Genomic DNA, 15,026 nt, shown 5'->3' with positions numbered 1-15,026 from the left:
ACTCAAGGGAAAAAAGAACTGCTAAATTTTACACTAAATATTATAACTTCCGAGAAGAACAAGTTTGCTGCTTCATTGCGATTCTTTTCATTTCGGATATCCAATTTTTAACCAGGAGGAAGGGTGCTCGCGTCGACAACGTCGGCAGCCTCCTTCTCGATCTCCTCAACCTGCTCGTGAAGAGGTGAACGAGGCAGAGCCATCAAACCGGTACGGGTAGACTCCAAGACACCGAAGGGAGCGATGAGCTTCATGAAGGAGTCAATACGAGACGGCTTGGCGGAGCTATTAAGAACGTCAGTGAATGCAGCAATGTGTACATGGTGAATGGCAACTCACACTTCAACAATACAGTTGTTGTTGCTAATATCAAGAACCTTGCCGCCGAACTGGTGGGTCAAGCGAGTGATGGCGTCAAGATGCTCGTGCTTGTGTCTCAATGCCTGACTGGGAGGGAGATTGCGGGGATGGAATTCAGTGATCTGGGCCTCGGCCTTATCCTTCTGGCCGTCGAGGGTCTCGCCGGGGGTGGTGATCTCGCGGTGGTGCTGAAGCAATTCCTCGAAGAACTCAGGACCCAGGATGCTGACCTTCGCAAGAAGCAACTCGCGCTGCACGAGAGCAGAGTCTGTGTAGTCGAGGACGGCCCAGACGGGAACGAGGTCGTCGAGCTGGCGTCGGGCCTGCTCGACGACACCATCCTGACCCTGCAGCACGATGGTCATGCGGGACAGATCTTCGACTTCGGTGTTACACACGACCAGACTGTCAATGTTGAAGCCACGGGCGGCCAAAATTCCAGAAACACGAGAAAGAACACCAGGCTCATTCTGCACCAGACAGTTCAGGATATGGCGTTTCGGGGGGTTGGTCGGCGCAACGGGAGTCTCATACAGAATCGACGAGACGGCAGTCGGAGCATCCCATTGCGGAGAAGAGTCCGACACAGGAAGAGGAAGGGGAGAGCGACGATGGAGCGCCTTGTAGGCGAGGGCGGAGGTCGAGCTGGAAGAGGCTCTAGCTGTGGTGAACCGGGGCAGAGTCGCGGCCACTCGGGCAGTTCTGCCAGCAAGGGAGGAAAAAGGCGCTGATGCTGTCTTGGACAGCATCAAAGGACGCCGGAAAGCCATGGTCTCCCAAATTGGCCTGCAAGCAAAAGCAGGCAATACGAAGGAAACGATGGAGGCAGTGACTTCACACTTGACGGATGGGGATTGTAGTCATAAATCGCATTTTATAGTCGAAGACTTCCGAGGTCGGGGTGCTGACTCAGGCTCTGGTACGGAGTAAGGTCACTGACTCCGGAGCATTACCGCTATACCGCTTTGGTCCCAGTGCAGCATTGGCACCTGATTTGCATTTTTTGGGCCCAGATTCATTTGCGACTCTTGCTTTTTGTTGGTGTTGGTGCGTGCGTGTGTCTCAGATCACTACCCGATCATCTTCTGTTCTTTTAAAATCTGTCATCACTGAGGGATCATTGATCAGCCTCTTGTTGTGTACTGAAGAGTCCTTTGAAGTGTCGATTTCCTTTACTTACATGGTCTCGCTCATTGGTCCCACCGTTACGAACCCCGTTAGCTGCTCATTGTTACGCTAGTGTCCAACCAGGTGATCCGTCGCTCTCCACCGCCTTCAAAGAAGTCCTTTGCAGTGGTCTTTAGAGCATCTCATTCGCATTGTGATTGCTCCAATTCCTTCTCGTTCAGCCTCAACATCTAAAATTGACTATTCATCATGGCCGACGACGAACGCCGTGTCAAACGATCCCGCTTTGATCAAACAGAACCGGAGCCGCGCCGGGCCTCTCGTTTCGATCGTCGTTCTCGATCTCCCTCGTCGCGACAGTCTGAAGCTACTCGCACTCGGAGTCCTCTTAGTCGCGAACCTCGAAGCCCTAGCGCAGACCCGGCAAAGAAGTCCGGGGGTGCGGATCCAGCTGCCGCAGCGGGTATGACTGCCCTACCTCTCGCGTCTGAAGAAATTGTTGGATGGGATATAGGAGGCTGACATCCTGACAAAATACAGCTGCCGCAGCGGCCAAGATCAACGCTCAGTTGCAAGCAAAGAAGGGTATTCAGCATGTCGATGTTCCTCCTATCCGTTCGGTGAGTATAGCATACATGATTACAGTCGCTCAACCCTGGAATATATTCAACTAACTGATTGTCCTGGTAGGCTACAAGTCCCGCACCGGCAGCCGCATCACCGTCCGCTGGAGACGCATCCACGAAACTTAACACAGACATCTACGTTGCTGATGGAGACTATATCAAGGACATTGAAATTAATGACTTGCGCAACCGCTACACACTGACCAAGGGCTCTACTCAGAAGATGGTAATTACTCCTGTTGCATCCGCTGATATTCCAGGCATCCTTCCGCAAGCTGGCTTCCGCTGCGGCCATGCTCCCCTTCACCTGTTTCCTTCTTTTTATCTTTTTTTCTTTTTCTCCGCATAGGGTCGTGGCCAAAGCTTACCCAGTCCTAATCATCCATAGCATCCCATTTCCCCTCATTTGCATCTGCTGACCTCCGCTGCGTGACATCTAGATTAAGGAAGAAACTGGCGCCGGTACGCCTTCACTCCATGTTAAATTTATCAACTACTTAGTGAAAAAGGAAGCTCATCTCTAATTTTTGTTTTAAGATGTCACAACTCGAGGAAACTATTACCCGGATAAGAGCATGGCAACTGCCGCGGTATGTAAAACTGTCAACGTGCGGTGACGAGTGACTGTCTAACAGGGTACATCTGCTCTTCACAGAACCCCCCGCTGTACCTACATGTGACGAGTACGAACAAAGAAGGCCTGGAAAAGGCCGTGGATTTGATCAACGAGCTCATGAAGAAGGAACTCCCCAACCTGGTCGATGAGCGCCGATTCCGTCGACGTGAGCCGGAACAAGTGGAACGTGATGAATACGGTCGTGTATGAAATTGCAGGAGTATAGTCCACTGTACTGAGAAGTATGCTAACTATTCTCAGCGTAAATGGCCCGAGGAGCGGATTCCAGTGGACCTTGAGCCAATTCCTGGCTTTAACCTTCGTGCCCAGGTTGTCGGACAGGGCGGTGCATATGTAAAGCATATTCAACAGAGAACTCGATGCAAGGTTCAAATCAAAGGTCGAGGCTCCGGCTTCATGGAACCCAGTACCGGCAGAGAAAGCGAGGAGCCAATGTTCTTGCATGTTGCGTAAGTACTTTATCTCCCCACCTCGAAGCTTTGAAATTTAACAACGCACAGTGGACCCGATCCCAACGATGTTAAGAGCGCCAAAGAGCTGTGCGAGGACCTTTTGGCCAATGTTCGAGAACAGTATCAGCGCTTCAAGGAGAACCCGCCCCAGCACAACTATGGCGGATATGGCCAGCGTGGAGACCGTTATCAGGGAGGGGGCTATGGTGGAGGCTACGGTGGAGGTAATGGGGGTGGCAGTGGCAGTGGCAGTGGTGGTTATGGGAATCATTCGCACCAGAACTCGCCCTCCACGTCTGGTAGCCCAGCCGCGCAAGGCGCCACAGGGTCATCGGGAGGACAGAACCTAGCCGACTATAGCGCACAGTATGCACAGTACTACGGATCCGATCCCTACGCTGCCTACGGTGGATATCAAAACTACGTCGCCTACTACCAATACTATCAGCAATACGCCCAGCAGCAACAGCAGCAGTCACAGCCGCAGTCGCAGTCCCAAAGTCCCGCTCCCCCTCCCCCTCCTCCGACTAGTGAAGCGCCCCCTCCTCCGCCTCCCGGTTCAGGTTCCCCCCCTCCACCTCCCCCCGGCGGCAGCTACAGTGCAGTACGTACTTTGTCCCAGTATTATGAAAGAAAGACTTTACTGACCCGGCATGATATAGGTCCCACCGCCACCGGGCCTGTGAACTTGTCCTCGGCTAGATATTTGAGATGGAGACAACCACAAAAGCAGGAGGAATCAAAATACCCTAACTTGTTACCGTCGCCGATAAATTCACTTATTGGCCAGGTGAAAATTTATAGCTTATTCCCATGTTTGACATCTGATGAAGTCGGATTTGGGCAATATTGTGTTCGTGCTAGAAAAGATTGGAATTCCTCGCTCAGCTCCATATTCTTTTCTCAACGCTAAATAAGATATAATCCGTAGTTAGTAGAGAGTATTGGTTTTCGGATGAATCATACATTTGGGAATCGTGAATCCGGAAGGTTCATACTTAGTACACATGTTGCCACTATTCTTTGAATACCATGCCCGGACAATTCTGGGCTATGATGTGTGGACTATATCGCTGGAAGAAGGGATAGAATTTGTACATAGTGCCAAAGGTCTGTCCTATACAGACACTCCGAAATCTAAGAAACCATATCTGGTAGGGGTATTAATCTAATCGTTTATAATTATACGCCTGCATGTCGTTAACTATACATAAGAGCAACGGGGTACATAACCACGCTGCAGTTCATCTCTAGTCGAAACCAGAAAAAGCATCCGGATACATTGCCTCCATGTTCGACATGTAATCCCACTGCGTACAGTCCATTAACTCATTCTCAATGGCCATTCTTGCCTTGCGAAGCGTTAGACCCCTGGGGCCTTCCTTGCAAAAATCACAAGCAAAGTCGCACGGCGATGCGCTTGAGCCTGTTTTCATTTCGGAGCTCGGGGCCTGAGAACCCATCCTCTCAAGTTCTAGGTCTCCGAAGAAATCCTTAATCATCTCGTGCCTGCACCGGCTAGTTGACTCACAATAGCGAACAACTTTTTGAAAACTCCGCAGCCGAGCGTATTGATTTTGAAGATTGCTGTTAGGATCGTCCTTGGATACTCCATTCGCTGGTTTCTTGTTGGCGCGATTGTAGGCATTTTCAACGTCTCGTCGGAGACGATCGAGTACTTTATCTCGCTCTTGGGTGTTGAAGTAAACGATTGATGCGGCGGCACGGCCATCGCGACCTGCGCGACCGGACTCTTGTACAAACCCCTCGAAGCTTCGGGGAGGGTTCCAGTGAACTACGAATCGAACATGGGGGTTATCGATGCCCATGCCGAACGCATTAGTTGCGACTATTATGTAGAACGCTGGGGTTTGGTCGTTTGGTTCTGAGAGTGACTGTGGGGATGTCCACTGTGACTGAATCTGGGTCCTGTCTTGGGAGGAAAGACCGGCGTGATAGGCAACTGCTCGGATATTGCCGTTCCATGATGTTGACAGAATGCCGGCAAGGTTTTCCGACGATGATCTGAAGGACACGTAAATGATACCGGATATAGGTGGAAGATTAGCGTCATTTCCCCCCAATCTGGCTCTTCGACGGCTCTGGATGGACTTCAGCCAGGAGACGAAGTCGTTAACTTGGGCCTTTCCAGAGTCTCCTGAATCGTCGATAGGATTTGGGAGATATCTGATCTCGTAATGTATGTTTGGTCGAGCTGATGGTGTATTGAAAATCTTCAATTGGCCGGGATCTAAACCGAGGAGATTTATGATATCCTGACGGACACGCGGGGTTGCGGTGGCCGTGCAGGCGCTGATCGGAACTGGGGGGTTGTTCAAGGCCCGTTTGAACCAAGACAGTTCCTTGTACGCTGGGCGGAAGTCATGGCCCCATTCACTGATGCAGTGGGCCTCGTCGATGGCGACACGATTGAGCTCTCCCTGGGAATGGATAGTTTGGAGATTTCGCCGGAACGTCTCCGTTTGGCATAGCTCTGGGGTTACATAAAGAAGGCGGGTTCGGGGATGTCCTGAGAGAAGGTCGGCGAGGATCTCGCGTCTCTCTGAAAGTGAGGTAGTCGAATTGATTGTTGCCACTGCTACTCCTAGGGCTTGGAGCGCGTTTACTTGGTCTGTCTGTAGGTTGTGTTGCTTCAATGACCTGGATTCCTGGCATTGCGTTTCCTTAACTTACCATCAATGCGAGGAGAGGGCATACAACGACAGTCACTGTGTAAGAGAGGAATATTTAGAATACAACGAAAGTCTCAGACCGAAGTCTACATGATGGAGGTGGACCAACCGCCATGGCTGATGACAGCAGGCAATTGGAAGCACAGGCTCTTTCCAAAAGATGTAGATGCCTGCAGGAAGACATCATGACCTTCCATGGCCGCCGTGACTACCTCTCGCTGTAGAGGACTATTCAGAGCATAAGATTAGTTCAAGTGCCAGCCCAAGAGTATACGAACTTACCGGAACGACTTCTTTCGGAAAACCCGGTGTAGATAAAAGTCTAAGTCTACCTTGCGACGCTTCAGATTGTCGTTTATCATCTCCGCTGCATCTTTTACATCAAAGTATGTGCGGTCTTAATGAGAAAAAAGAGAAGGCTTGTTTGAATTTACTTTGGGGAAAATCCGCGAAACGCGTTGGAATAGAAGACGGAACGCGATATCACGTGGGATGGCAGTCATTACCTTTCCTGATGCAGTAAAGGTAATAAACACCCCTAATATCTTGTCTATTTTCTGGATGTTCAATTCTTTTGAATTTCAATTTATTATTGCTAAAACTAGATATCACAAAAATATTCACTGTACATGATCAGAATAGTGCAGTTAGTCTAATAGCTGTCATCAAATGGTATGCACCTGGAGGGTATATATAACAGGTCTATAATGTACATGCACTGAATTTCTTTCAGTCAGACTTCAGTGTCTCCTACTGCCTTTGTTTATCTGCTTCTCCAGCTCTTCTTTCACGGCCATGACGTCAAGCGCTTTGCGCCTTTTTGGTTGCCAAAGTCGTTCGATATGCAGCCAGACCTCCATGACTTCCTTAGGTCCGCAGCAGGCACCGAATGCTCGAAGGATGATGATAATCATCCGGCGGCCTAAAAATACTCCATTCTCAATCTGGCGCTCCAGCCCTTCAAGCTCACCGTCCTCGGCATGCTGGTCTCGGCCTCGGAAACTGAACAGCTCGTCGGTATCAATGTCATCATCGAATTCAGTTGTCCCATCATTGGCACTTAATTCTTCAAAATCTTCCTTGCTTGCTTCGTTACTCTCGTCTACCTGCTCCTGCTGGTGTTCTTCAGACGTGGTCTTTGCCTCGGACCTGCCCGAGGGCAATGGGGTGTATAAGCCCATTGGTTTTCTTGGCAGTGTAGGTGTCTGTGCTGCCAATAATGCAGCGCTATTTCCTAGCGGATTTTCCCAGACGAGCTTTGCTGTACGAAAATGAAAGCGATCATTGAATCTGTTCTTTGATTCGTAGAGAGCGCGAAGATACGCTCGCCATGCGTTCCACAGCCGTTCAGCAGTCCAGCCCTTTCTCTTTCGGCCATTGTAAGCGAATCCGTCGAAAAGCAACAAATATATCATTCCACGCGGTGGAATTGAAAAGGTCTTTTCCATGTCACTTATGACCGACATGAAAGCGTGCAAGTTGCCCGATCGATAGGCGTGGTGAGCAAGAAGAATATGGAATGTCCGCGTATCGGGGATCATAGGAAAAGCCTCCTGCAAAGCTCGATGGTGTTCAGGTAGTTGGTCCTTAAGAGAAGCAGATACTTGTAAAAGCCGATTGAGCTTCCTGGTCTTTTTGCGATAAACGATGAACTCTGAGGTCAAACTCGGCCCATGTTGTAGCCTCTGCTCGAGATCAAGTTCAACTGTGTTCTGTGCCTGCATCATGCGATGATATAACTGCTCGGCAGTCTTCGTTTCCCCAGCCCGAAGAAAGGATACTATCAGGCAGTTTAGTACCACTGTGTCAACAATCTCCCCACTACTCACGAAGGCATCGAACGTCTGACGGATGCCATCCGCATCCTGTTGCATGCCGTAGTAGTACATTTTGGAAACCTTTCCAGGGCGAGTAAAAGCAATTTCACGTTTCGCCATTTCCTCCATTAGACGGTCTGCGACTGTGAATTGGCCAGCTTTAATGGCTATGTCGAAAAGGATGTTAAACACGACGCCATCTGACTTGACTCCAGCTACATGCTCCATTTGCTGCCAGAGACCGATTGATCTCACTAAATCCCTCTTGCACACTTTGCCAGATGCACGGCCTGCCAGATGGATAGCAGAACTCCACAATGACCGCGACACAGGGAGTTTTGCAGCCACCATGTCTTCTATTAACCCAAGATAGCGGCGAGCATCAACCCACCGGCGGTTAGGAGGGTTAGCAAACCGTCGCAAAAGAGCCCCTCGTGACCTTTTTGACAAGTACGACACTCCTGGGTAGGGAAGATCTCTGTACAGTCGGAAAATATATTGATTGGATTTCTTTTCATCCCACAAGGCTTCAACGAATACCGCGACTGACTGGAGCTCCACGGCATCTTCTTTATTGTCCTTACGAAGCACAACAGGTCGAGGTGACGATGATTCAACCTGCCCATCATCAACAACAGTATCAACAGCCTGCTTCCAGTCCAAGGAATCTCCAAAGACAGAACGGTATAGTTTTGAGGTAGCTTCGTGTAATTCTTTAGCCGGGCTCGTCTTCCCGTGGTAGTGGGATATGGTTGATACCGCAGGTGGATCTACTTGGCGGTCAAGTGCGTTTTCTCCGGAGACGGGGTAAGACGTGTTATGTTCTGAATCCTCTAGAGTAAAGGTGCTCGTCATCGGCTCACATTTCAATTCTTTGAGCGTGTGTTGCGATGGTGGTAGCCCCCCGTCTAAATGTGGCCTTTGATCTGCTTCCGCTTTGTTGTGATGTATCCTAGGCGAAGGTCTCTCTATTGATCGGCTTGGTATACGAATGTCTTCGCCCTCGTCGTCTTCTAACTTTTGCGCAATGCCGGAATTGAACATCCGCTGTGTTCTTGGACGATGTACCACCCCCAGGCACTTCGCCGGCGACCCTAGATAATCCAGGCGTCTTTTCGATAAGTGCCCCGTACTCGTCATGCCCCTGTCTCGCCATCTCGCCATCTCGCATCTCGACGTCTTCGCAGACATTGTCGACAGCCCTCGTCCTCGAGGAGAGTGCTCCCGGCAGTAGCCTGCCATCACCAGCGAGCTGACGAAAAGGTCTGCTATAGAGGCAGCGGAAGGGCGAGGGCGTCTAGAGCTGAGTCTCCGGATGGAAGCATTGTAGGAGAATGACTCTGGCTTAGACATGGAACTGCAATTGACGGACAAGCACGTATCCAAACCCTGCGCAGGGGACAGTCGCAGGTTGGGCGAGCTCTGGAACCTATTGGGATGAGGCATGAGACGGCAGACATCGTGGCATCGAGTCAACCGTGCATATCCCGAGGAGGTCTCGAGCAGATTGAAAAGGATCGAGCGGTCTGCTCCTCGAGCGTGGCAGGCCGCAAATGAAAGCAAAGTCAGAATTTGGGGAGGAGAATTGGGGGAAGGGTGGGTTCTAAAGTAAAGCTCCGCGTCAAATTATTATGTTCTCTCTCAATAATCTCTTTGGCTTTGCACCGGAGCGGAGCCACGGTCGGTCCAATCGGAGCCGCCCATTGCCAATCCTCTTTTTCACCCGCGCGCTCGGCCACCATCACCAAAACTCCACGATCAACCGTACCGCAGGTCTCCATCGCTTGTCCCCGGAGGAGATTGTCTTGGACAATTACGTGTGGGTTCTACTTAGCCATTGGTTCTTGCCAACCATACCGTCTTAATCGGCCTATACCCTACGGCTGCCCTTCTGGCCGCCGCCTTCCTCCGATCCCGCCATGGGCAAATACAATCTCACAGCTCTCCGAGTCCGACAGACGGCGCTCCGACAGAAGGAAGCCGGTAAGACTCACCAAATCCCGAAATGGATTGATGTTGTGCGCGATATACCCCCCGCTCAGGTCCTCGTGCGGAACCAGCAACAGCAGCACCAGCTCGTTCGACAGCGTCTGAAAACGCTTCCCGGAGCCTCGAAGCCGCAGGTCGTTTTTGAAGTTCAAGAGAAGCGTGTGAAGCCGAAAAAAGCCAGTCGTATGTTCCTGCCCACCGAGATCAAGTACGAAGAGGACCTGCTACGAAAGGAGTTTTTCCGTGATCACCCCTGGGAGCTTGCGAGACCCCGAGTTGTGCTTGAAAGTACCGGAAAGGATTATGAAAACTATGACTGGAGCCGGCTCCAGCAACCAGGCAAGCGATTGGATGGTGAGAGGTATGTTTTTTTTTTCTGGCTTGTTGCTTCAGAACGAATGCCATCCCAGTATATCGTATTCTTGGACGCTAACAATATTCTCAAACTAGTGTCGTCCAGCGTCAGCTCTGGCTCCTTAACAATGTTCCCGATATGACCAAGAGTACTGCTTATGATATTGCGCGCCGTGAATTCTATCGTCTGCGTCTCCAGGAAGATATTGAACGGCGAGTCGCTGCCGAAGAAGCCGAAGCCACAGGTGCTACATTCGGACCTACTCGTCTTGAAATCGGCATGGAACTTGAAAACCAAGAATACGAACGCTGGAAGGTATGGGCTAAATCGGAAGCCCAGGTCCAGGAACAGAGGGCAGCAGCATTCACCGGTGCTCCGGAGATCCCAAGTACCGAAGATAGCTTGGGGCTAGAGGAAGGGGTTGAAGAGAAGCAGCCTCAGCAGGCATAGGCCATAAAAGCATGAATATCTTGGTAGAAGTCGATTGAACTGGTCTGGGTATTTTAGGACTGGACGTCTCGATAGTTATGTATAATACTGGATGTATTTTCTTTTCCGATACTGTTTATGTATTTCTTCAACTGCTACTCAACTGCTCGTGATTCCGGCGAGCATTTTATATTCAATTTGTACAGAAGAGCCGCTTCAGGGCTCACAAGGTTCTATAATTTGTCCAGTACGCTGGTTTTGTTTATTTTTGGTTGATATATAGTAGTAGGTCTCCGGGGCAGTTGGTTAGCTGCTCAGGTGGAGATCGATAGCGATATTGATCTGGCGCGAGACATAGACAAAAATAGAAAGAAAGAAAGAAGAAAAAGCTTGAGTTAAGCAAAAGTTAAAGATATAAAAAAAAAAAAAAAGTACAAGCCAAATAAGAATACAATGAGAACCTTAGGTACAAGCAAGCAGTTGCCCAGGGTTGTGAAGGGTGACCAATCAACGGGGGGAACTTATCGCTCCCCCCATTTTATCGCCTGGTGTTTCAACTTCATCCTGACCCGGACTTTCTCTCTGGAGCCTCCTGGGAATTCGCGGCGTCTACTTGATCTTCAGCTAGATTCTCGTTCCTTGAACCCATAACATCACCCCGGTTTTACTATCGGACCGATCTTTGGTGTGCATACTTTGACCGATCAGTTTGGGTGGCTTCTGATCTGACAGCTGCACTTTTTCTCCGCGTTTCACTAGTTACAGAGGGCTCTCGCTCCTATCTCCGATTTCTTCTGATCTCATGGGCCCGGCAACCACCGATACCTGATTTCGAGTCTCAAATTCAACCTGTCAGATCGATAGTTCAATTGCCCTGGTTCTATGATCAGTACTGCCTTCCGATCCTTGCGAATCGAGCGAACTTTGGCCATTTGGGAACCCAACGGCGATCATTGGGCTTTGTCTCGCGCCTCCGTCGAAATCAGAAGTACCGTTTTCTTCGCGCAGCATTCGCCTTAAGTATTCTACTAGAGAAGGACGAAGGAAAGAAAATATAATAAGAAAGGACCTCGGCTGCCTATCCATGCGTCCATAATCCTGCTGTCGCAGCGTCAGTTGATCATGCTTCACCTCGATTCTCTCGCCCGTCTCGTGGATATTTTAACACATTAATTGATCGTTGGAAACGGATCGGCCGTCGACATTTCAATTTACTTATTTATCCTTCTCTTCGTCCTCCGCCATGCTTTCCACTATGACACGCCCAGAGGATTCGATCCGAATGCCTCACTCATACCGTGGTGACGTTGACGAGGAAGATGCGAGCAGGCGAATCCCGGAACTTAATATTCTTTCTTCTTCCTCTTCTTCGTCGTCGTTGTCTTCATCCAATACTGAGGTGCTAGCAAAAAGTGAAGATGAAACAACGCTCGTAAATGGATCTGCGGGTGACAGGGTTAGCAGTGTTGGCAAACCTCACACAGGGCCTCGACTTCTCTCGCCCGACGAGACTATTGAACTTGCTCGTTGCGCCGTGGACAATGGGATCCAAGAAACGAAACGCTCTTTGGCAGGGAGTGAAGCAGTCAGTGATGTCGTGAAACCAAAATTGACTATCGACCTGGGCCATTCGAACATTGTTCGTATTCCGGAACCAGTGGTGGACATAATCAAAGATGAAGTCGAGCGGTATGTATCTGTTACCGGGTTATTTTTAGTACCACAAAGTGTTTCATCTCCTTTGTAAGAGGGGCTGCTGATCATTTCTAGACTCTCTTTATCAGGGAATCAACTGTTTCACATTCCGTATCGTTTTGCAGAGTGTTCTCATCTTCGGTACCTTAATATTAGAGCGAACAACTTCCGTGAATTTCCCAAGGGTGTACGTGATACATGACCGGCTGTGCAACAGGGTGCCTTTACACATACTAACATGGAAACCAGGTTTACAAATTGCCGCTCCTCGAAATCTTGGATCTCAGCCGTAACAAGATTAGCCAACTCCCCGAAGAAATAAAGAAACTGAGTTCTCTACGGGTTCTGTCTGTGATGCAGAACCGCCTTGATGATCTGCCCCTTGGGGTCTCTGACATGAATAAGCTTCAGATCCTGAAGGTTGCTGGAAACCCCCTGCGGAACCCGCTACGAGAGCTCTTAGAGACTTCAGAAACAGATATTGCACCCTCCACTATGACAGATAACGAAAAAGAGGTCGCGGTAACTGCAGAGCTAAAACGATTTCTGAAGAACAAGCAGCTTAGCACGACACCAGAGAATGAAAAGGGCAACGATGCAAGGTTAGAGCATTTACCCTGAGATGCATTGACATAGACTGACGCTCGCGTATAGTGAAGCAATTTGGGACACTCCTAAACCCGTCAAACGTGGAATAAGCAGTCGCTTCCCGGTCATCCCAAGTACAGGCGACATCTCTTGTGATCCTAAATCACCGTCACTATCGCGGCCTCCACCAATTCCACTTAAATCCCATTACCGCATTGCCTCAGGCCAGGGCATAGCTTTCAACAGTATCCTCCCACGACCTGGCACATTCATCCCTGGTGTCAATGAACGCAATCGGAGTAACAGTGAGGGTATCATCCAGGCATCCATTGCCGCGCGAAGTAAACGGATGGGAGTCATCAGGAAAAATGCCGATCTTGGGAGATTGGATGAGACCCAGGCGTATCGAAACAGTCACCTTCGTGGTCTCAGCCATGGATCGATCCTTCGCCCAAGAGCACCGGGCGCGGCAGGCAGTAACTCGTCCAGCCCAAGCAGCCCAAGGGAGCGTAGGCGCTTGAAGGATAGTTTTGTAAACCGGATGTCAAGCCTGCCGGAACACAAGTGTGAAAGAAAAGCAAGGGAATCGATTATCGAGTGTGGAAAGGGGGTCTTGTTTGCCCTTTTTCAGGTTCAGTCTCATGTATATGCTCTGATCAACGTGATCAAACGCGATGATACCCGGCGAAACAGTCTCGAGATAGTCTTTTATAACGCTTCTACTCACGTTGACCGACTCAACGATGCTCTTGAGTATGCGGAAAATGCTCAACTGGATGATGCTGACTTGGTACGCCTATCCAATGAAGCAGTCAAAAGGGAATGCGAGACGTGTATCATGGCATACACTCACGTTGGCACGCAGCTACGCAATAGCCTTGGCAAGATTGTCGCCAATGCAGATTCACGCTATGTACGTTCGCTGATGCTAATGATCTACAGCAGCATCATTGAGCTTCGCAATGCTTGTGTGAGCCTCGGTGTTCCGCTGCACACTTGCAAACGTCTCTCTTCCACCAAACCGCCTATACCGGAAATAAACAGAGAGATGGTGGCATCAGATAGACTCACTGCATCAACAGTGACCCCAACTAGAGGCAGGGCGCCGTCTCTCTCGGTGCGTCGCTACCGGAGTGACACCACTATCCAGCACCCTCAGATTCTTACTAGTGGGCCATTACAGACAGCATCCAATTTCCACTCTGCGATTAGCTCACCTGGGTTTGTCTCTACTCCATTCAGTTACGCAGCACGAAGTCGATCAAGTAGTCGGTCAAACCACATAAACACATCGATACCCTCATCCCTTGCGACTCCCCGTTCCGGCGAGTCCTTCCCTCCAATGCCTAGTACAGTTGTACCTAGGATTAACCCCTTGACTGGCTTGGATGAAATCGAAGAAGAGCGAACATTCGAACGGATCTTTCATCAGCTCACTACCGCATATAGTGCCGCTCTACAGGCATTGCCTCAGACGCGCCGTCAATTTGTCCGATGTCTTGAATTAGCAGAACAAACCCGAGAATCCGAAGGTATCCAGATGCTCTGGCACAACCTCATTCGGCGATGTCGCGTGTGCCTGGAAGTATCTGAGGCACTTGGACTCCGTCTTACCAATATGAAGATAAAGGAACCCGGTGGCGGCATGCGCAACCAGCGCGAGTTCTGGCAGTTATGCAAGGCATTCATGCAATCATTCGTTGATCTTGTGACAGACATGCGTGAAGTCAAGAGCATGCATCTTCTTCCTTCTGAGATCGTCATGTTCCTTCGTCCGGTACAGAGGGCCAGTCGAGAAGCCGGTCGGCTGATCGAGGGTTCTCCTTGGTCATACCTCGCAGACATGACATCTGGAAACGCACCAGCAAACATTTACGGGCCCCCTTTACAGTCACAACATTCACAACATCAGATCAGTACAAGCCTGTCACCACAGTCTGTTACTCTTCCTGCAACACCATTGAGTGCTGCTCTTGGTCCAGCCGCTCAGGCCACGGTGCCATCCACCCCTGCAAGTGCGTACAGTGACAAATTTTTCGAGGGAGACGTGTTTCAGAGGGCCGACTCTCTACTTTCCATGCCTAACCAGGCACCATTTTTCAGTCGTCGGTGACGTGGCACAGCTGACCCCATTCCATGTTTGCCCCGGGGGGCCGTTTACGACACATTTATAGCCTTGTGCTACACTATAGAGTTATTTATTCTCAAACCCCTTCCGACTCTTGTGGTGAGCTTTGTTGTGATCTACTACAAGATC

The 15,026-nt window shown here is 49.9% G+C and overlaps 6 protein-coding genes across 6 annotated transcripts; 3 read left to right on the top strand and 3 right to left on the bottom strand.

Annotated features, from left to right (window-relative positions):
- Positions 1 to 107: 107 nt before the first annotated feature.
- On the bottom strand, positions 108 to 1,130 carry AO090023000854 (acetolactate synthase regulatory subunit; the record flags this gene model as incomplete). The annotated part of the gene is made up of 2 exons (XM_001821304.3): positions 108 to 285; positions 340 to 1,130. 2 exons carry the CDS (start codon positions 1,128 to 1,130, stop codon positions 108 to 110), a joined length of 969 nt encoding a protein of 322 aa, XP_001821356.1.
- A 607-nt stretch (positions 1,131 to 1,737) lies between these two features.
- Positions 1,738 to 3,889, top strand: AO090023000853 (KH domain-containing protein; the record flags this gene model as incomplete). The annotated part of the gene is made up of 9 exons (XM_001821303.1): positions 1,738 to 1,951; positions 2,029 to 2,108; positions 2,179 to 2,340; positions 2,555 to 2,576; positions 2,652 to 2,704; positions 2,770 to 2,934; positions 2,992 to 3,200; positions 3,252 to 3,807; positions 3,866 to 3,889. 9 exons carry the CDS (start codon positions 1,738 to 1,740, stop codon positions 3,887 to 3,889), a joined length of 1,485 nt encoding a protein of 494 aa, XP_001821355.1.
- A 564-nt stretch (positions 3,890 to 4,453) lies between these two features.
- AO090023000852 (putative RecQ family helicase RecQ) lies at positions 4,454 to 6,258 on the bottom strand (the record flags this gene model as incomplete). Its single annotated transcript, XM_023235794.1, has 4 exons — positions 4,454 to 5,839; positions 5,898 to 5,932; positions 6,006 to 6,124; positions 6,179 to 6,258. 4 exons carry the CDS (start codon positions 6,256 to 6,258, stop codon positions 4,454 to 4,456), a joined length of 1,620 nt encoding a protein of 539 aa, XP_023090780.1.
- Positions 6,259 to 6,636: 378 nt separating this feature from the next.
- Positions 6,637 to 8,568, bottom strand: AO090023000851 (pentatricopeptide repeat protein; the record flags this gene model as incomplete). The annotated part of the gene is made up of 1 exon (XM_001821301.3): positions 6,637 to 8,568. One exon carries the CDS (start codon positions 8,566 to 8,568, stop codon positions 6,637 to 6,639), a length of 1,932 nt encoding a protein of 643 aa, XP_001821353.3.
- A 1,064-nt stretch (positions 8,569 to 9,632) lies between these two features.
- Positions 9,633 to 10,507, top strand: rsm25 (mitochondrial 37S ribosomal protein mS23; the record flags this gene model as incomplete). Its single annotated transcript, XM_001821300.3, has 2 exons — positions 9,633 to 10,063; positions 10,153 to 10,507. The coding sequence occupies 2 exons, from the start codon at positions 9,633 to 9,635 to the stop codon at positions 10,505 to 10,507; spliced, it is 786 nt and encodes a 261-aa protein (XP_001821352.1).
- A 1,655-nt stretch (positions 10,508 to 12,162) lies between these two features.
- AO090023000849 (putative cell morphogenesis protein Sog2) lies at positions 12,163 to 14,882 on the top strand (the record flags this gene model as incomplete). The annotated part of the gene is made up of 4 exons (XM_023235793.1): positions 12,163 to 12,175; positions 12,271 to 12,368; positions 12,431 to 12,783; positions 12,836 to 14,882. 4 exons carry the CDS (start codon positions 12,163 to 12,165, stop codon positions 14,880 to 14,882), a joined length of 2,511 nt encoding a protein of 836 aa, XP_023090779.1.
- Between the last annotated feature and the right edge of the window lie 144 nt (positions 14,883 to 15,026).

Source organism: Aspergillus oryzae, chromosome 3 (assembly GCF_000184455.2).
Source record: "Aspergillus oryzae RIB40 DNA, chromosome 3".
Classification (NCBI taxonomy): Eukaryota; Fungi; Ascomycota; class Eurotiomycetes; order Eurotiales; family Aspergillaceae; genus Aspergillus; species Aspergillus oryzae.
Note: the sequence above shows the minus strand (reverse complement) of the source record. Positions and strands in the feature narration are given on the sequence as shown.